The 21,436-nt window shown below is 40.9% G+C and overlaps 1 protein-coding gene across 1 annotated transcript in view; it reads right to left on the bottom strand.

Annotated features, from left to right (window-relative positions):
• Positions 1-21,436, bottom strand: part of Polr3b (RNA polymerase III subunit B) — a 91,048-nt gene that overhangs the window by 14,081 nt on the left and 55,531 nt on the right. Inside the window, exons 20-23 of the mRNA XM_042693255.1 lie at positions 15,947-16,156; positions 13,280-13,438; positions 11,731-11,848; positions 8,572-8,714 (exon numbers count right to left, since the gene is read on the bottom strand). Of these exons, the coding sequence (XP_042549189.1) occupies positions 8,572-8,714; positions 11,731-11,848; positions 13,280-13,438; positions 15,947-16,156 (630 nt within the window). The remainder of the gene's footprint in view (positions 1-8,571; positions 8,715-11,730; positions 11,849-13,279; positions 13,439-15,946; positions 16,157-21,436) is intronic.

Raw genomic sequence — 21,436 nt, 5'->3', positions numbered from 1 at the left:
ATTTCTTATAAAAATAAGTTTTTTATTGTGAAAATACTGTACAGAGGGGTTACAGTTACACAAACAAGGTAATGAGTACATTTCTTATCAAGAATTGTTGCCTGCTCCTTTTTTTCCCTATCATCCCTTCCCTCCCACCTCAACAACTATTACCCCCCCCAACTGTAAAGTTCGTTTTTCAACATAGCGTCTTGTACATCTCATTGTTGCAATGGGTCCACCTGTATCCCTATTTAAACATTTTGTTTTTTCCCTTCCCCTCCCCAAATTATACCAACATCAAATACAGTAAAAACAGGGGTTATACCATGGGGGAGGGACATACAAAGCAACAACAACAACAAAAAATCACACGGTACCTTATAAATACTTTAGAAACAATAGCAAGAAAGAAAAGAACCACTTGTATCCCTATCTTGGGGTTCATTTCGATTGACTTCATCTTATCTGGTCATATGTATATAGCTTTTGACCTTTTCTACTTGTCCCAGACATATACTAGTTATTAGCAAATGGCTTTCTATACCGTGTAGGATGAGTTCTAAGGAGGTGGAGAGAGGAAAAAGGGGCAGGGCCTCAAGTTCAAATCAGGGAAGTAATCCATGCAGAGGAATCCCAGTGGACACTGCAAGCTACCACTGGGCACAAATCCATTTGCCACCTGCAAGGGCTCTATGTGGGGCAGAGCTGGGGTAGGGCTGGTAGGAGGGGATGAAGTGGGAAGGGCAGTGCTGAAAGGAGACTCATACAGCGGTATGCGTTTAACTCACCTGCGCTGACTCATTTATTAAAGGCCATCTATTCTACAGGCTAACGCTGTGCTGAGGAGGGGTGAAATGATGCTCTGACTTTCCACTGTAGTCACAGTGTGAGAGGGTTGCTGTTCAGTGAAGGAGTGACTGGCCCAATGTTAAATGAGGTTTGACAATGCAGGGAAATGCCATCTAAGAAATCTCTCTTGGCACCATAGATGGGTGGAGGGTAGGCCAGTAAGCAATCAGGTGACTTTAATTTGCTTCTCGGCTGTTGTGTTACCTGGGGGCATGGAGGTGGGGAGGGGAGTAGGGACAAGCCTTAGTAGTTTGGTCTTCATAATGGGAATAATTAGCACCTACTTCATGAGGCAATTGTGTTAAAAGAGCAGATGAGCTAATGTCTGAGAGGTCCTTAGAGAAAGGCTGCATCTAAACACAAGGAATTATTATTATATAAGAATCCTAATTACTCCCAGCAGGGAGCAAACTAGCGGAGCACAGGAGACCAACTTAATGAATAGAGGGCCAGGAGCAGTTGCTTTCACTTTGGCTGAGGAGGCTGAAACTCTCACTTCTCGAGCTGGGTCGGTTGGGTCATTTAACTTTATCAAGATGCCTTTCCTAATAACTTTAGAGCTACCCAGGGCAGGCTGTGGGTTTCCAGCTCGAAACAGCTTCTTGTTGAACACAGCACCAAATAGAGGAGGGGTCAGAGAAGCAGCCAAATGCTTTCAAGTTTGAATAAACTCCTATCTATGGGCCTTAATACATTCACAAAGTAAATTTCTAAATAATAATAATAATAATGAAGTGGAAAGGCCAACACAGGTGGTTACTCCTTTCTTCCTGTCCCCCTCTGCAGTTATCAACTCAACTTTCTCTTCTTTTCCGCACCTCCACCTTACATAATCCCAAGGGGAAAGGGGCAGCAAAGACTGCTGAATGGCACCCAGATCTATCACATCACTTGCCACATCCTGGTTGACATAGTTTTAATTTGGCTCTTCCTTACATGTTAACAGATAAATAATGCATAAGAAAACTTGATTAGCTTTCTTATTAAAACATCACTCTAAATGAGAGGAGACGCTAGAAGACAATGCAGTTTTTACACGGCTTTCCCAGGAGCAGTTGAATGGTTTGATGTGATAAATTTGCATAGTCTGAAGCGCACAAAGGGGCTGATTAATTGAAACCCTTACAATGCTTCTGGAAGCAGCTATTGTAAAACAATAACCATAGGAACTTTACAAAATACACACAGCTAAATGTGTCAAGAGCTTAATAAAATGTGTTGAGGCTATACTATTTGGAAACAGAATTGGAGATTTTTATTTTGGGCCATAAAACACTAAAATACCCAATTTCAAAGCTTTAGTTGGATATTTACTGAAAGGTCAGAGGGTTACAGGCCAGCTACCAAAGACCCAAATTTGTTCTTAAATAGCAGATGAAATAAAATCTTCTTACAATCAGGTGTTTACAAGGGCAAAAGAATCCCGGTTTCTAACAGAAAAGTTGTTGGAATTTCTTTTTGGACTGCATGTTCCATCATACGTTTCACATGTTGGGGCTCACAGCTAGCCTATGAGCCCGCTTTCCCCCCACTTAGAAGTGTGCGTTTAAGCAGGATCAGGCAAAGTAGGGAGTCAAAGACACCCAGACCGTTTGAAGCTGCAGCCTCACTTGTCAGGATTGGAGATGGGTCTCAAGTGCTACTTAAGTAGAAGATGTTATTCTTACTAGTTTCAGTCAGGATCTTCTCTCAATTTTAGAAAACAAAGAAAAACAAAACAAATAACAAATGAGAATCTGGCAAAACTAGTTATTAGTCAGATCTTGTTTAACAAACTTTCTTCTCAAACTGTCTTTCTGGCACACAGAAACAAACTTTTTCTAACTTCCCTTAGTTTTTTTTATAGTACTGTATAAAGGCTTTCCAATGTGCTGGAAAAGCAGAGTAGGGTTTCTTTTCTCCTAAGAATATACAAGTAAAATGTTAATAAATTAATGTAGCAGGTTGCTGAATAACTTTTGTTAATACAAAACAGAAGCAAGTGACCTTAAAATGGAATTATTTTTGAACAACAGAAGGTCAAAACATTTCATCCACATCTAGATATTATAAATACCATGAACCACTAAATGAACACTGCCTTCTGATAAGCCCAGAACTTCTGTTTCAAAACAAACGTTCTTTAGTTCATTTCAACTAGCTGTCTGGCCTTGAGGAGCTGGAGTCAGACATGGAGGAGTGTATTTCATTCTGATTTGCTGTTATTAAAAGGCTTCTAGTTGACAGGACAAACACCCTTGCTCAAATACAGTTTTTCCTCCCCTTAGGAATACTGTTTGGTATTGCTGCCTGATTCTGTGATCCACAGGACCTTTGTTGGAGGTACTAATCCTTTTTCACATGAGAGACTAAGAAACGCTCTTCCAGGAAAGTGATATATTGCTTTTTTTCCTCGCTCCACATCAAAGAAAACCACGGTTCCCTCCCTCTCTCCCTGTGAATGACAGCCAAAGTAAGGGGATATCTGGAAATATAATTTTTAGGTTTGCCAGAAAGACTGAAATGAAACAACCTGGGTAGTCCTTAGGCTAATATTGCTGGAGAGCTAAAACAAACAAACAAAGAACAGCACAACACAAAACAGAAAACAAATGAAACAGAAAAAACTGGACCAGGAAATCTGCATGTATCACTAAGCATCAGAGAAAACAAAGCTCACAGCTTTGTAAATTCTCCAGGTAGAATTTACACCAAAGTGCAAGAGGCTGAGATGTTATTTTAGTTTTAATAGAAAGTCTAAATTCACACAATTCCTTTAATTAATATGCGAATGACTGATTTTATAACTTTACCTATAAACTGATCAGGAAAGGGCAGGAAGAGAAAAGCTAGAAGGGCATGGCAGACCTGTGTTCTGCCCTACATCTCCCTGGAGTGCCATCATGCATCAGCTGAGTCACAGCTTCTTCACTCCACACAGCCCAGAATTCCTGGAAATTCAAGATTTCTTTACCTCTCCCCAGGTGAATACAAAGCCAATCCAAAGCAGACTGTCTTTCCTTTGTAAACATTTACAACTTTGTTGCATAGATTATTACTGAATAATCTGAGCTTTGCTAACTTGAGTGTACTAATAAAAGATGGCCTGCTCTAGTGATTCTTGTCTACACTCTTTTGATGGGAGGTAACTGAGCTCATAAAGACCCAGAGGACTGCACTGAAATTCCCTCACATACTGCTCTGGGAATAAACCCAGCCCTTTTCTGATTCTGGAGTAGTTTTTATGTTGTGAAACTGGTTTCATAGAAATTCTTTTTCCGTCCTTAGCATGTGGCTTTGTGTGCTCAGTCCTCCTCAACTTTTGAAGATACAGGAGCAACTGAGAAAACACATTCCCCTCTGAAGCTGGCAATCTCTGACCAACTGCCTTCAGTTCTTGCTGATCGCATGCTGCTATTATGGCTTCTCAACCACAATGGCATGGATTCTCTTGTTCCAGTTTACCGCCTCATTCCATCCTCGTCCATCTTCTTCACAACTCTTTCATCGCCCACAGCTTATAGCTACTGCTGTTCGGCTTCCTCTGCACACTTGTTTCGCTTAGCTACTAATTATCCTACAACTTTGAAGTGATCAGGCTTGAGCAGGATAGGCTCTCACAGTCTGTGAAACTGCATTTTTCAAGTCTCCTCTAATGGTCGGAGAGGCTATTTTAGAAAGCATTAGGCACAGAAATACAATCTATACATTATGCATGTACAAAAAGAAACCCTAACAACAGCTTTGCCAAAGACAACTTCAGACAGGACTCTGTAGGACTCTGTCATTTTCTGAATATCAAGAACAACAAATATGACATTCTATATGGAGGGAAAAAAGATATACTAAAGCAAAATTATCTTTCAATTTTTTCATAGAGAACAAGATGTTTGGAAAATAATATTTTCAAGCAATCTTACATTTCAAGAGTAAAAATTAGCTGGGTGCCTGTGGCCCACGCTTGTAACCCTAGCTACTCAGGAGGCTGAGATCTGAGTTTGGCAGTTTGAAGTCATCCTAGGCAGGAAAGTCTGTGACACTCTTATCTCTAATTAACTGCTAAAAAGCCAGAAACAGAACTATGGCTTAAATGGTACAGTGCTAGCCATGAGCAAAAAAGTTCAAAGTTAGCACCCAGGTCATGAGTCCAAGCCCCAGGACTGGAAAGTGCACGCACACACACACGCACGCACGTACACACACCCTTGACACACACACACACACACACACACATGCGCGCGCACACACACTCTTAAGTGGAAATTAAGCGTGACTAAACACTGTTCCTACTTGGGAACATCTTTGGACCCAAACAGAAGTCATGCATGGCAGGAATCATAACAGGACACCTATATCCGGAAATTACTACACTTAAATCTTCATAGCTCTCTTCATGGCAATTACAAATGATGTGTGCCACTGTTTCCAGTCCATTCACACTTTACTCGTCAACCTCTGATTCTTGTAGGCCTGATCCAGTTCCTCTTTGGATTATTATGTGGCTCCCTCTGTGAGCTACGCTCACTGCACAGGGAGGTTCTAGATGAACCAGCTGCAATCACTGCCCCCTGTACTTCCTTCCAATACCTTCTTCTCTCACCTTTATCATTTCTAACACCTTGGGAAGCCAAGTCTTCCTCAGCTTGGTGAACAGCACTATCAGGTGCTCAGGCCACAGACTTATTCCTCAATTCCTATCTTATCATCTCCCAATGGCTAAGCTATTGTTACATTCTGCTGAGAACCTACTCACTTCTCTCTACTGCTCCACCTAGTCCAAGGCCATCATTCTGCTCTGTCCTGGGCCACTGCAATGGTGGCTTTGTGTCTTTCCTTTCCCTTTCCTTGGGCCTAGTCCACAATGCCAGGCTGAGTTCTTAAGAGTCCTATGTCAGCTCTTTATACTCCTTTGCTTACATTCACCATCCAACAATCCTAGTCCCCTCCATGCTCAGAATAAAGCACGAGCTCCTTTCCATTTGGCCATAGAGCCCTGTAGGAAGTGTTCTGTCCTTCTTCTCTCCCCACAACCTACCCCATGCTGCTCCTCAGGCCTATTCTGGCCAGACACACAGGTTTATCTCATGTTAAGCTCACTCATGCCTCAGCTCCTTTGTCCTAAAGGTTCTTTCTGCCCAGAACTTAATTCTCACCATCTTTTTGCTTGGCAGGCTCCTTCTCTTTATCCTTCAGGTCTTATCTCAATGCCACTTCCTTCCAGAAGCTGCTTCTAAATACTGATCTAAAATACAATGCTCAACTTCAAACTAGTCACTTTTACATCATCTTTCACATATAGCCCTTATTACTACCTTTTATGTTCATATTTTCTGTTTTACTTCTGTTTCTCTCCAAGAGGACATCAACTCTATAGGAGAGCAGACACCCTGTGTGTCAGTCTTATTTACTCTCAGGTTTTAATACTGACACCAGTTCTTGGTACATAGAGAAAACCCAGGATGAAAGGATGGAAAGTCAAGTTCTTACAATACCAGTCTCAAGTTAGCAAGACACAGTGGCTTTGAGATTGGCGCTATCCTTTACCAGTTTCAACCCCACAGACTGTGTCCTCTCTTTTTTTCCTTTTTTGAGTCATCCAACCAGTTACATTGATTTCTTTCTATTACCATCCTTTTCCTTTCACATCTTTGTCAAAGCCTTTGGTTTCTGGCTGCAGAAGAACTGGACAGACCCACTGGTGGGCTCACCGTTTTTCCCTGCTGTCTATGCAACCAGGCCCTGCGGTCCCTGCTGCACACATACCAGTATGCACACACACAACCCCTTAGGAATATCTTCATTTAAAGTTAGGGAGGCCAAGGCTTAAAGGGAAAAAAAGTCATCTAGTAGATGTTTTTGTTATATGTTTTCTTAGTTGGAAGGTTTTCCATATCCCCAGGCTTTATTGCTTTAGTTATTTTTCAGATAGGGTCTGGTGTTTTTGGCCTACGCCAAGTCTTAAACCTGGATCCTTCAATCTCTTTCTGCCTTGTATCTGGGATTATACAGGAGTGAGACACCATACTTGGCTCAACACTGAATTTTTCTCCTTCCTCTTTTCTAATTCTTGTGGTGGTTACGGATTGAGCCCAGAGTCCCACAAATGCTAGGCAAGCACTCTACCACTCAACTACATCCCTACTTATAAACACTTCCTTTATTTAAGGAAAAAAAAATAGCTGTTTAAAATCATGTACATGGGGCTGGGAAGGTGGTTCAGTGGTAGAGCACTTGTCTTGCATGCATGAGGCCCTGGGTTCGATTCCCCAGCACCACATAAGCAAAAAGAAAAAAAGCCAGAAGTGGCGCTGTGGCTCAAGTGGTAGAGCGCTAGTCTTGAGCTGAAGAGCTGAGGGACAGCGCCTAGGCTCAGAGTTCAGGCCCTACAATTGGACCAAAAAAAAAAAAAATTAAAAAAAAAATCATGTACATTTGATATCTGTAAAGAATTAAAAGATAAATTTTATGTTGAGTCTCACGTCATCTCTTCCATCCCTCTGTTAAAGCCTATACTTCTATTTTTGTTTGCTTGCTGTCTCCTTCCTCCCCAGTCTTTTCAATAAATCTCATGAAGCTGTAAGAGAGGGTGACTGTCAGGGGAATGTGGGCTAATCAGAAGGTTTTTACCCTTGGATTAAAAGCCATCTGGAGTGGGAAAACTTGCAAGACAAACTCCTCACTACAAGTGAAAGGTCAGCCATACCCAGGAGGACTTTCTCCAGTCTTGGAGAGATGTATACGTCACAGCCCCTCTGTACCCGTCTGCCCCCCCCCCCCCCCCCACACACACACAGTAAGATGATCTCTAAAATCTGCCGTTTCAGGTCATTACAAATCAGAAAGCTCTTCTGTCAATGAGCATTATCCTTATCAGAGTAACAGTAGAAAAACGCTACTGGCAGAAAGACTTCCCGACCTTTCACCCAGAGGCCTGTTGACTGGGGTTTCCTGATGGGTTCATCACATCAGCACAGCTCTGCCTTGGGCCATATGTGGGTTCATACAGCACTCATGCTAGATGGACAGGAGAGAATTCTGCTGTGATGTAACTTCAGTTCACTCGCTTGCTCATTCAGGCATGCAACTGTTATAAAGTGAGTATCTAGTGTGTTCCATTCCTAAACTCTATGAACAGTGATTAAGTGAGATTCTACTGAAAATGAATCAGTAGTGATAGCATGCTCGACTTGTTGAAGATAAACAAAACTACAAATGAAACTTGGGTATAAACCATCAATGAAAGGAAAGGCTCACAATGAAGCAGATGGCAGAGATGGATCTCTGGTGCAGGGGGGAAAACACTGCACTGGGCTTGGGAGACCAGATCCTCCTAACAGGTCAGCAGCCAGTTCACTTGGCACCCAGATCAGCCACTAAAAATACACACTAGGAACTATAGCTGTTAAATAGAGGGCACAAAATTCTGAGTGTCTTCTAGATGTGACAGCTGACAATACTACAACCCCAAAGAACACATTGTAGTTTAAAAATGGAACTTTCATAAGAAGAAAATATGAGTATTGTTATTGTTGTCACATGTACTTCTAGAGATACATTATCCAGAATGTATTTATATTTTTGGGCAGAGAAGGAAATAAATAGTTCTATAAGCAACTGTATCATATGCTACCAAATGTTATTAAAATACAAATAGGTTAATCTGAGAAAACAGTAATTGATATAATGTAGTATTTTTTTCAAACACAATACTTCTTTTTCTTTAATAGGGAGAAACACATTCAGTTTTCTAAACAGGGTTACCTTTTTGCCCATGACGACTGCTGAATTTGTCTCCGATCTCTGGCCGCCTCGTCTGCCTCAGAAGCATTTTGATCAAAAAAGCATCTTCAGCATTGGAAGAAATCATCACTTTTTCAATGTAGGAATCTGTTGCCCCTTTATACCTAAGGTGAACGGAAAGTTACTAAACAGTTTTCAAACTTCCCCTGGTGAATCTATTAGAAATACTCATATGAATCCCACAACATCTTCTGACATTCTCATTTGTGGCTCCAAAAAATGATTCTCATTTTTATCATGAAATTCCTTTTTACCATCCTATACACTCACTGAAGCAGGCACAGCAACCATTGTTACAACCATTCCAAGTCGTTACGCCTTCATAGAAACAACAGAAGTAGATGCTAAGAAAGGGTAGGTGACGTGGGCTCAGGCACTGGCCGCACAGGTAGAGCTGGGATTTGAGCAGGCTCAGCTCCAGATTCTGCACCACTTTGCTAACAGTCCTTTAGTGTAATTCAGCTTTATCATTACTTTTTTTTTTTTTCCTACACTTTGCCTCTTCTGTTTTTCATACAACTGAGATTGTATAAGTCTTTAAAGAGTCTGACCCATGCAGACTCAGGACATACAGATATTGGGAAGACAGTTCCTGTACAAAAGGGGCTCCCCAGCAGTAAGGAAGAAGGGTAAAAGTGGTCCAGACTTCAGTGGGATGGAGAACAGGAGACATCAGTCAATTGCTAGGAACTGGGACAACAATGGCAGCAGGAAGGAGTGGCTGTCAAGCACTGTCATAAAGAAGGTGACCCTCGAGGTGGAGTCCCACAGGAGGAGGAGACTGAGTGAATACCCTATGCCCCGTTCCCATTTTAGGGAGTTACAGGTGATTTCCTAGAGTGATGGGCGTGGTGTGCAGGGCAAAGGCAAGAGGCACACTGAAAATGTGGAGGGGACACGGATTATGGGTAGTTCACCTTCCACAGGCAGCACTGTGACTCAGTGCGTTACCGTCCAAGAGGGTGCCATGGTGAGATGAATCATTTAGAAAAATGAGAGTCTGCCGTGCGTGAGAGGGGTGAGAGACAGCATCTGAGGGGGTGAGTGAACAGTGAGTAATCACTGTTAGGGCAGGGGTGGTGGTCAGAACTACAGGAGGAGAAGGGAGACAGACCTACCTACAGGAGTTGCCAAGGTGATAAGTGTGGCAAGTGAGAGGTTTGAGCCGTAGGCGGTGACTAGTTAAGATGATGGTATCCGAGAGGAGGACTCAGGAGGAAAGGTTGTTTGGGGCTGGGGTGGATGATGGTTCTGGTCTAGAAGGGGCATTCCTGACATGTCCAAATGTTAAGTATGGAAGGATGTCGGGAAGCTCTTGAGAGCTTGGATTTCTGCAAGCAGCAGAGCACATCCAGGCAAGGTACAGGAGCTCATGGTCTGGACACTACCAGGCCTGGCAGAGGGGAAGTGGAGAATGGGCAACTAGAACAGCAGGACGATCAGGTGAGGTGGTATCCTGAACCAAATCCCCAGAAAAGTCATACGTAATTGACGTATGCATTCAACCCTGCCAGGCACTAGAATACAAGGGGAACAAAAGAGCATATTCTCAGTCTACACGACTGGGACTGAAGACCCACTGAGATGGGTGAATCTGAGCAACTGTTCACTGTGTTGTCTTCCTGCACCGGGGTGTGAACTCCACAAGCAGGGACTGCTACTGGTTTTGTTTAAGTGTACAATCCCACGCACCTGGACTAGTTCCTGGCATAGTGTTCATACTTAAAAAGGTATTCTGTGAATGAGAAGATGGTGATGCCTTCCAGAGCTGCTCAGTGGTGTGAAGAGGTGGAGCCTGTTTCTGTGGGTAGGGAATGAGGGGAAGCAGAAATGAAATGATCCATGAAAGGGAAAGGAACAGAATGGTGGCTAGAAAGGAACAGGAAGTGCAGAAAAAATATTTTCCTATAACAATAAATATATTTTTTGGCTTCTGAAGAGGGAATCAAAAAACAGGTTGAAAACAAATGGAAGACAGAAGGCAAAATAACAGAATATTCTATAAGTAAAGAAAGTTAAGGAACTAAGAGAAAGAGAGACTGGCTTTAAACAGAGAAAGATTCCTTCTGTAGACAAAGAGAGCCATCAGGCATACCCAGTGCGCTCTGCTTGGGACTCAGTAACAGCACAGGACCCTTCCCCAAGTGAACTGCCCATTCTTTTCTTTGTGCTGTCATCCTCAGAGAGGAGTACAAAGCTCCTTCCATATACTGCCACAGTTAGTGCGATGCTCAAAGGGGGCTCTGTTGCCAGACTGCGTTGAGTTCAAATCCTGCCTCTGTGATCTTGAGAAGGCACTTACCCCTGCCTTGCTTCTGTTTCCACATCTTTCTAAGAGCTCCAAAGAGAACATAGCTCATGGGTGAGGTAGTTAACATGTAGGATGCAGGTAGTTAACATGTAGGATGCCCACAACCACAAAAATGCTCACAGTCGCCTCTTTGAGAACTCAGTGTCAGGAATCCCATCCTTCTATGCCACCCTTCCCCATCTCCTAGCCCCCGCCGGCCTGGCTCCCAGACCTGGCTCTCTCTCCTAAATGGTATCTATGTGGTCACTGGCACTGGCTCATGTAGTTTCATATTTGATTTTAGAGCGAAGAAGAAGCCTGGAGAGTAACAAGTCTATCTATCTCTTTCACGGCACAGATGAGAAAACAGACAACATTCAAATGCTTTAGCTGTGTGAGCAAACCCATGATACGGGCAGACCTAAAATCAGATCAGACACTGGGGATGCCACACTGTGGTTACCACTTCATTATCTTTAACACAAATCTGACTGGGTCACTTCTCACGGAATGAATTCCTCGCTCTGCCACATTCTCACAGCACAGCGCCCTTACTTGTCAAAGCCCAGGTCTTCTCTGCCATGTACCCTTGTTGTCTCCCCACACCTGAAGCTCCTGCCTGTGTGCTCTGCACCTCGTACCAGGGCATGAAGTCCAGATCATTCCACAGCCTGGTCTTATCTTTAAATGATGCTGTTTTCATGACAAGTAACAGTGCCTGCAAATGCTACTTCTAGCTTTCCCACCTACCAGGATCTGTTTTATACTACCCCTGATCTCTGCTCTTTTCCTAACCTTCCTGTATCTTACCAAGGCACAACAATACCTACGTTATGGGCACATCTTTGTACTGTGGCTGCTGTGGCACATTACTTCCTTCCAGAGGAATCTGAGTCACTGTGGGCATGGACTTGTTTACAAGCACTTGCTTGTTTTCTACCTTCTCACCTAAGGAAAGGAAAACAGTGTTGAATAAATCAGTATCATCTTACAGAATGTGAAGATTGCTTGGTTGTAACTCTATGCATAAATGAACAATCAACAGCAATTTTATGTATCTCTTGGGATGTCAGAATAGGTTTGGACTTCAACTAGTATCAAGTTTTCATCTCTTCACGGTAAGCTCAAAGATCAAATACTTAAAATACTGTCCTAGCACTTATTTTCCAAGCCACAATGTCCAGTATGAAGAGTGAGAGAGATTCTCCAGTGTATAAAGGCAGAGAGAATGAGGGGGAGTCACGTGCTGTGTGCATCGGGGAACCACAACTCCATGCAGCTCTGACACCCAGACAGCAACCACTGACCAGGTGTGTGCATAATGTCTGATCTGCCCAATAGCATTTAGTTAATCTCTCCTCTTCTCTGGTGCCCTTCTCAGCCTTTCTCCAATTCAAAACACAAACCTGGTCCTATCATTGCTATGGGCACCATACTGAAAACAGGCTTGTCATGTCTGGGCCCATTGTGCCCTCCCTCATTTCAGGTCTTCAGCCACTCATGTTCCCTCTTGTCATACTGGCCTGCTCTCAGGTCCACTGGCTAGCAAGCCATAGGATGTGCTCTGCTCAGAACTTACTCCTTTCTCCATTTCAGTACCCAACTTGAATGCGTCCTTCAGATTTCATATCATTTACTTGCAAAAGGCCATCTTAAATTTCCTATCTAAGTCAAATCTTGCCCTACAATGGCCTCATAGCTTCCTATATGACTGCTTAAATTGGTTTCAATTTGACATGTTTGTGTATGATTGATACACCTCTGTCTCATGGACTGTTCTACTATTCTGTAAGACCCTTAAGGGCAGAGCTCTGTGTTGCATCAATAAATTCATTATAAGACTGTAATCATAAAAGAGTCATACTTTGTCGAGAAAGAGAACTCTAAAACAGTCAGCAGAATGCATAAATTAAGAAATATCACAGCTGGGAATGTGGCTTAGTGGTAGAGTGCTTGCTAGCATACATGAAGCCCTGGATTCGATTTCTCAGTACCACATAAACAGAAAATGCAGGAAGTGGTGCTGTGGCTCAAGTGTTAGAGCGCTAGCTTTGTGCAAAAGAAGCTCAGGGACAGTTCCCAGGCCCTGAGTTGAAGCCCCAGACTGGCAAAAAGTAAGCACCAGTGTAAATGCAGGCATAAAATCCTATTCTAAACATTTCCTTAAAAGTCTGACTAGTTCAAATAAATTACTGCTAAGTAAAAACATAACAAAGAAAAATAGAGTGGATTCACTAAAGAATATCATACTGGTTGAGTCTAGATAATATTCTAGGCTGTTGCTTCTTTCTGCCCTGCTTACTAAATATTCAAAAGTACTGATGAAGAATTTTCAAAAAGTATACATCAAGATTTATATATATATTTTGAAACTTTTACCTGGAGAACAAATGCCATCTGCATCCAAAATTTCATGTCGCCAGATAGGTTTCCTCGTAGCAGCATCTAACATGGGCCCCATCACCTTATCAAAAGTCTGATTGGTGTATCGTTTCAATGTACATTTAGCATTTTTATATACAAGACAACGCCCAAACCCTAAAATGAAGCCAAAATGGGTCAGTTTGAAATATATAATATCCAACTGCATCTTGCTCATGTAACTCTGTACAGTATTTTCACAATAAAAAAAGAAATATATAATATCCAATTATGTAATAAAAATGCTATGAAGAAACAAGGGATTGATTGGTGCTATTCTACCATCTACCCCATCTTACTTTCCCCCAAAAAGCCCTAGACGGTTCTAGTCCTGGATAATATGGGATTGGCCTAAACTAGTATCAACCTGATCATCTGAAAAAAAGGACTCAGGGCTCCTCGCCTACCAGCTGTCAAACAAACTTCAATCTTCCAGCCATCTTCCAGCATGGAATCCACAGGTGGTCATGTTAGAGGAAGAACCAGACTAGAATCAAAAAATACTTTAGAGAAAGCACTGATAACCGCCCCCCCCTGTTTTTTCCTTTTGTCGGTGGTGGGGCTTGAATTCTGGGCCTGGATGCTGCCCTGAGCTCATTTGCACAAGGCTAGTGCTCTACTACTTTGAGCCACAGTGTCACTTCTGGTTTCATGGACTTTCCTGCCTGGGCTGGCTTTGAAACATGATCCTCAGAGCTCAGCCTCCTGAGTAGCTAGGATTACAGGCGTGAGCCACCAGCACCCAGCAAACCCCTCTTTTTTACAGGCACATTGAGTGAAGTCCAGAGAAATTAAGCAGCCAGGGTCGCTCAGCAAGTGGGCAGCAAATCTGAGAATAGAACCAAGTTCACCAACTTCTGAGTGAGGATCCTTGGTATACAATCTTCTGGTGACTAAATTCTGCTAAGCTTCCCTGGACAATTTCCTTTCACTGTGATTTTGGTATTTATGGGTAAATGTCAAACAAGCAAGCAAACACGTAAACAATATTTCTTCTCCAGAGAAAAGAATTTTAAAAAAGAATAAAAAGAAGACAAGATAATTATTTCAATGGGAGAGACAAAGTTTACTTCTGCCCTAAAGATTAGTTTAATTACATTCTTAGATTGCATTTGACTAGTGAATGGTATAACAGCATAAAAAAAAAAAAAGAAAAATGGACAGAAAAAAAATCAGATACAAAATCTCAACTAATGAATCTCTTAAAACAAACACCATCAGCTGTCATTTTCCCCCTATTTTCCTTCAGCCAAAGAGTTATATTAAGCTAGATTCTATCTAGCCAGGTCAGAGTTCCATTTAACAGCAAAACATCTATCAGGATGAAATGCCAGCTTTGCTAATAAAATCTATGTACAGCTGTAAAACACTTCATTTAGGATTCTCCACCCAAATTAGAAATCTTTGAGAAATCTGTGAGCTCTGAAAATCAATCAGACAAACGTAAATTTCTAAAATAAAACCTCAGCAATCTCTCGTAATTTTTAAAACTTAAAGGTGACTATGAGATGAAACTGAGTTCTATGGCTGGATTGTAGATGAGGACATTTGTGTGTCTCTGAGTACATCTTCATCATCAAGATTTCTCATAAACTATATATGGCCATAATAAACTCAGCTCAGTGGGCCAGGGTCTTGAAATATCATACGACAGCCAACAACATGGGGAGTGCAGTGTGAATTCAAACTATATAAAATTAAGAACGATTTTCTTCTGAATGCAAAGGGACCTTTTATTTACAGGTGGTAGCTTAAAAGCTGGGGCCAGTAAACTCAGATCATTAAACTGGGTTGCGGAGTTTCTGACAGGCATCACAGCCTTCAGATTTCCACATAAACGTTACCAGTTAATCAGAAAGGAAAATAACTAGTTTTAAAACATAGCCGTTGTCATTTGGAGGAAAAAAAGAGGCATAAATTAAGTGCAGCCAACATTAATGCCAATGACACATGGCTAGGAGTACTATTATGGCTGCCTAGCAACTACGAAGAGGAAAGGGGAAGGCTCAGTGGGCATGCCAGGGAGGAAAAAAAGAAACAGAGATTATGAATAGAGAAGTCAGCCTGCAGATCAGGTGATGGTGAGGCAGGAAGAGCTGACCTGCAAAAGTGAACTATGAGAGAGACAAGAACACAATGATGCACTAGGCAGGGTTCGGATAGCTACATTTTAAGCTTTTGCCATTTGGTTAAAGAGCAAACAACAGCCTACTAGATTGTTAGACTAGGATATACAGTAAATAATAACCTTGTCCATTCTGGACATTGCTACCCTGCTCTCACACAGATTTGCTCTAGGACATATTACTGTATACACACATATATATGCATATTGGCACATATACATTCATTTCATCTATTGTAACTCTTGCTGGAAAATAAATTAATTCCTGTTTTTTTCTCTGAGAAACTAACTCAAGTCACTGACTTGAGCATACTATAGCAGTATACTCAGTATTTCCATGTAAGATATTAAAAAAGCTTTTACCAAAATGTATCTGTGTCTTATTTATGTATAAATTCAAATCACTTGAAGCTGATACTGTTGTTCTGATGATAAGCTGGTTTTACATTCATCATCCATTATAACTAATTCTACAAACACAACTTGATATTAGAACTTACCTCTGTCCAAGGAAGCCTTGTTTAAAACAAGTGCATCTTCGATATCATAGCCACTGTAACTCATCACAGCAACTGTTGCATTCTGTCCAGCTGGCAATTTTTCAAACTCTATCAGCTCAATGGTTTTTGTTTTAACCATGGGTTTTTGTGGATATGCTAGTAGATACATGAGAGTATCAATTCTATTTCGCTGGTTGTATCCAATGGTACCTTTATTAATAGTGAATGAAACAAAACCAAAACCAAAACTGTATTAAATAATTACTAGTCTTCAAGTCAAACATTTCAAAAGAAATAACTGCATGTGACTCATGTTTTGTGTGTGTATATGTGCGCTTGTCCTGGGGCTTGAACTCAGGACCTTGGCACTGCTTCTGAGTTTCTTTTGCTGAACGCTAGTGCTCTATCATCTGAGCCACAGCATCACTTCCAGCTTTTCTGAGTAGTTTATTTATGCTTAGAGTCTTATGAACTTTCTAGCCCGGGCTTCAAACCACAGTCCTCAGATCTCAGCCTCTTGAGTAGTTAGAATGACAGGCATGAATCATCAGCGCCTGGTGACTACTGACTTTTAAAAGCAATTTTTCTCACTGATGTTTACAAATCTACAAAGAAGAAAAGCTGTAACCAGAGTAACATCAATCTAAATATTTTTGACATTTGGACATATTTGGGGAATTTTAATCATTGGCCAATCTCATAAGTCATCAAGTTGGTAATTGGTTCTGTTCTATCTACTGAGGGATGAGAGATGACTCTGTAGTATCCACAGGCAAGGGGTCAATCAACACAGGGTGACAGATACGCTTCATAAAGAAAAATCAACAATCAAAGTTATAAGTGAAAAAGGGAGAAGAGAATGAAGAAACAGGGATTTGTTCATTTTTTAACCAATCATTTATTATGCAGTTAATGGACACCTGCTCTGTATCAAACAGGTAAACAGATAAAGGCTAGGTCTCTTCTCTAGGGAAGCTAGATACAGTCCAATAGGAATGGATTCTTCCTTCCTGAGTGATCTATCTGGCTGACCCTCTGGAAGTGGACAAAATGTTAACTCTTTCTTGTCCTCTTAGAAACATCCTGGGATTCACTGCCTGCTTCAAGAAAAAGTTTGCAGTCTCTTGGCTTGTAGAATTGATCCAACACAGAGACTTAGAAACTGGGAAACTCAGGCCTGCCCTGTTGTTAAAGTTGTGTGGAAACCACTGAGCCTCTCCAGCTTCCAGCTGTCTTTTCCCCATGAAGGGCTGAGGAGTTAAGAACAGATGTTAACATTAGAAGGTCCCTCTTGCCCCAAAGCCTCCATAAGTGACATCTACACACATAAACCCTAGGGTGCTCATGGGCCAGATCATGGAGTTGCCAGAGGACCAGGAAATAATCCACATTCAAGCCAGGCATTGGTAGCTCAAGCCTACTGTAATCTTGGCTACTCAGGAGGCTTAGTAGCAGTTTGAAGCCCATCAGGGAAGAAAAGTCCATAAGACTCCACCTCTAATTAACCAGCAAAATAAAACAAAGCAAGGCAAAACAACCTGGGCTAGAGGCAGGGCTAAAGTAGCAGAGTGCCAGCCATAAGCAAGGAAGCCCAGTGAGAACATAAGGCCTTGAGTTCAACAAGAACAATAACAACAACAAAACAATTCCACATCTAGTTCTTTGAACTTCTCCTATATTCATGTTATTAAACCAATGGTGATCTCAATTTAGGACTCAAAATCAACAATTCAAGCAGCAAAAATAACATGGTGCACCTTAGCAATTACTATTGAAAACAATAATAAAATCTGTATGATATACCCAGAGAAATTCTCCTAGTGTAGTACAATTTCATAATGCTCAATAAAGGTCAAATTAGAATCTCATTATACTTCTTATAACTATGCATTTGTAGAAAATTGTATCAAGGTTTAGCTGAAAGACAACAGTCACACTGAACCTCAAGAAGTTTTTGTTGAGTCTGCACTATAAGCTGCCAACTAATTTATGCTATTTTAGTGCCAACTAATAAATGGAACAGGATACCTGACAATAGATCACTTACTGTTTTAGAAACAAGACTACTGCTGCTCGGATCATGGTAAAGTTCACTGACAACAAGTTTGTCCTTTTCCATGAAATCATTTAAAATTTATGTTGCGATTTCAGCTCCAATTGTGTACTTTACCCAGCTTGAGACTAGGGTTCAGGCAATGTCCCACCAGGCTGCCAAGCATGTCTTCTAAAACTTGAGACAAGCATTATCATGCAGCAGGGAAGCAGAAATGGCTGCACCTCTAAACAATGGCCAAAGAGCCAGGATCCTGCTATAAATTGTGCTGCCAGGCCCACAACATCATTCTTGGGCATTACAGCTGGCCACTGAATGGGGAAGAAAACTGTTCAGCACATGTTTGGGTTTATTATCTCATCAGAAAATTTTCTATACAGACTTTTTAAAGAACTTGTCTTGTGGGACCATACATGTACATGCTTTCAAAGCAGCACAATAAGTGTGTACCTGAAAACAAGATCTACGTACTACCATTTCTAAGCCATAGAACTTTAAAATGCCATCAGACTCCCTCTTACTTTTTATTAAAAAACATGAATGGCTAACTAGCTATTTGGTATTTTTCTGAGAAAATATCACAAGAAATCGACTAAGACTTGCCTAAGTAGGAGGCTCTTACGATTTCCTGATTCCTTAGAAAGTGCAGTAGGTAATGCCCTAAAACAACTAATGAGAATATCTATTGTCCCATTTTCTGTACTTAAGAGTCTCCAATGATTTATTTTCCTAATACCAGGGCATACTCTTTCTTACAAAGCCCTATTTTCTAAGTCACAAATCAGCAAAGCAAAGTAGGTTAAAGTAGTGAAGATGTACTTTTATTTAAAGTGGGATGACAAGTTATTAAGGCTCAAACTTAGAACATGCATACTTGAAAAAAGTTGCATTTTCCTTCCTTCCCTTCCTTGCTCTTCCCTCTTTCCCTCTCTTCTTCCCTCCTTCCTTCTCATAATCCATAACCAATACAACAAATGTCCTCTATTTAACATGAACTGACAGAAGAGTGGCTCCAGTGGTAGAGTACTACTTAGCAATGGTAAAGTTCTGAGTTCAAGCCCCAGTAGTATTTTTTTTTTAAAAAAAACAAGTATATGAATTGATGAAAGTACACATATATACACACACTCCTCTTTCTCTTTCTTGTGTCACTAAGACTATGATCAAAATCAGACCATGCTGATAATCCCAAAAGATCTCTCCACCTGTCCTAGGCCCCAGTGACCAACTGATCTTTGTTACATTGTAGCTCAGCTTGCATTTTGTTGAGTGATATATAGTCTTAGGATTATTCCTTTCACTTAGCATAATGATTCTGAGATTCACTCACTGGTGTACATCAAAGCTCATTCTATTGTATAAATACACAATTGCTCGTTGAGCCTTTTGGTAGCTCTGCATCCTCACTGACACTGATTGTGTCAGATTTTCAGTTGTAATCATTCCAATATGTGTGTAATAGTATCCCACAGCAGTTTAGTTTGCATTTACTGACAACGAATACTGGTGAACAGTCTGGTGTGCTTACTGGCCATTCCCATTACTTTACGAAGGGCTACATTTTGGTTTTGCTTTGCCCTTCTTTCACTTGTGTTGTCCTATTATCAAAGAATTCTTTGTTACACTAGATTCAAATCCTCTGTCAGATGTGTATTGAAAATACTTTTTTTCTGCCCTATGGGTTGCATTTTCAATATTCTATACAGTGTCTTTCAAAGGGCACAGGCTTAATTGTGAGAAATTTCAACTTAATCTTTTCTTTATACAATTACTACTTTTTGCATCCTAGCTAAGAAGTTTTATCTTAACTTGGATCATGAAGATTTTCATTGAGCTCTTCCTCTTCAAGTTTTATGACTTTAGCTTTTTACATTTGCGGTTATGATCCACTTTGTGTTATGTTAATTTCAAGTTGGCATGAGGTAAAAGTTAATGTTCATTTTTTTCCAATACAAATATACAAAAATTACAAAGATTTCATCTTTTTGAAGACTTTCCTTCCTCGATGAATTGCTGTGACATTTTCAATGAAAATCAATTACTCATAAATATGTGGATGTGTGGGTGTTTTCTGGACCTTTTTCTTTTTTATGGAAGTAGAGATCAAACTCAGGGCCTTTCGATGTTAGGCAAGTACACTATCACTGAATTGCTACATCCCCAACCCCTTGACTCTACTGTCCTATTCACCTAGATGTCTTCCCTCTTACTGATATTATACATTATTCCTACAACTTACCCTTTGGCTCACAATTCTTGTAGAAAATCTGCTCTTATGATTTTTAATACATTCAGAAATTCAGAAATCTTGAAAATTTCATTAAGTATTTATCATACTACTTACCAAGAAAGCACTATGCTAGCCCAAAGATAAGTGATAAGACAGACCATCCCTATCTTCAATGAGCTAGTAATGTACAGTCTAGCAAGGAAGGCAGCCCGACTACAATCCATGAAGTTAGGAAAGAGGAAAAGAAGTTCATTTTAGCTGATAAGAATTTTAGTAAGTTATATATGACATTATATTGAACATATGTGTGTGTGTATCCTTTTCTAAGTTATTCAACCAAACTAATTCAGCTTCCTTATCAGAAAAAAATGTAATATATTTCATAGCATTATTACTGCAATTGAAAGAAGAAACTCAGATGCAAGAATTTGGGGGTCTGAGGGTGTAGCTCAGGGGTAAAGCCTATGCTGGTCATATATGAGGCTCTGGGTTCAATCCCCATTATCCCTATCCTTATACTCCATCCCTCCAGAAAACTAGGGTATTTAGTAAGTGGCCACATTTACTGTGACAGTAACAATATTGGGAGTGCAGGAAATTATTCACCTCTCACTCTGCAATGTCACCCACTGTACCTCCAACCAATCTACAAGATAAACTTCAGTTTACTTCCACAGGAATTCATTGCCATCATTCTAGTCTTACAAAATACCACAGAAACTTATACCTAAAATAGCTCAGCCAATAGCAGGATTCTAAAAAAAGACTGCCATGAATAGTTTGGTCAATACTTTTTTCTTCATTCTTTACTCCCAAAGAATTAAACAGAAAGTGGAGATGAGGTATGGAAAGGAACCAATTCTTATCTCAATTTCCTATTTCCAGTATCTCTCTCTCTCTTTTTCTTTGGGGGGGAGGGGGGTTGGTCATGGGACTTGAACTCAAGGGTCTGGTGCTGTCCCTGAGCTCTTTTGCTCAAAGCTAGTGCTCTACCACTTTGAGCCACAGCTCTACTTCCTCTCATTCTACTTTAAAGAACATAAGAAACTATCTGCTTAGGAACAGAGTCTACTAAAAACAGAAACCGTGGTGTCATTAACTTCTGAGTCAAGAAAAACAAAACCAAACCCCCAAAACAAGTCCTAGCAATTTGGAGTTGAAGAAGGGAGGGTTGGGAAGAAACTGTGGTGGGGGCTGGGAGACTGCC

This window comes from Dipodomys spectabilis, unplaced genomic scaffold (genome assembly GCF_019054845.1).
Source record: "Dipodomys spectabilis isolate Male_0828 unplaced genomic scaffold, ASM1905484v1 ptg000163l, whole genome shotgun sequence".
NCBI classification, from domain to species: domain Eukaryota; kingdom Metazoa; phylum Chordata; class Mammalia; order Rodentia; family Heteromyidae; genus Dipodomys; species Dipodomys spectabilis.
The sequence above is the reverse complement of the archived record's forward strand: the minus strand, read 5'-3'. Positions and strand labels throughout refer to the sequence as shown.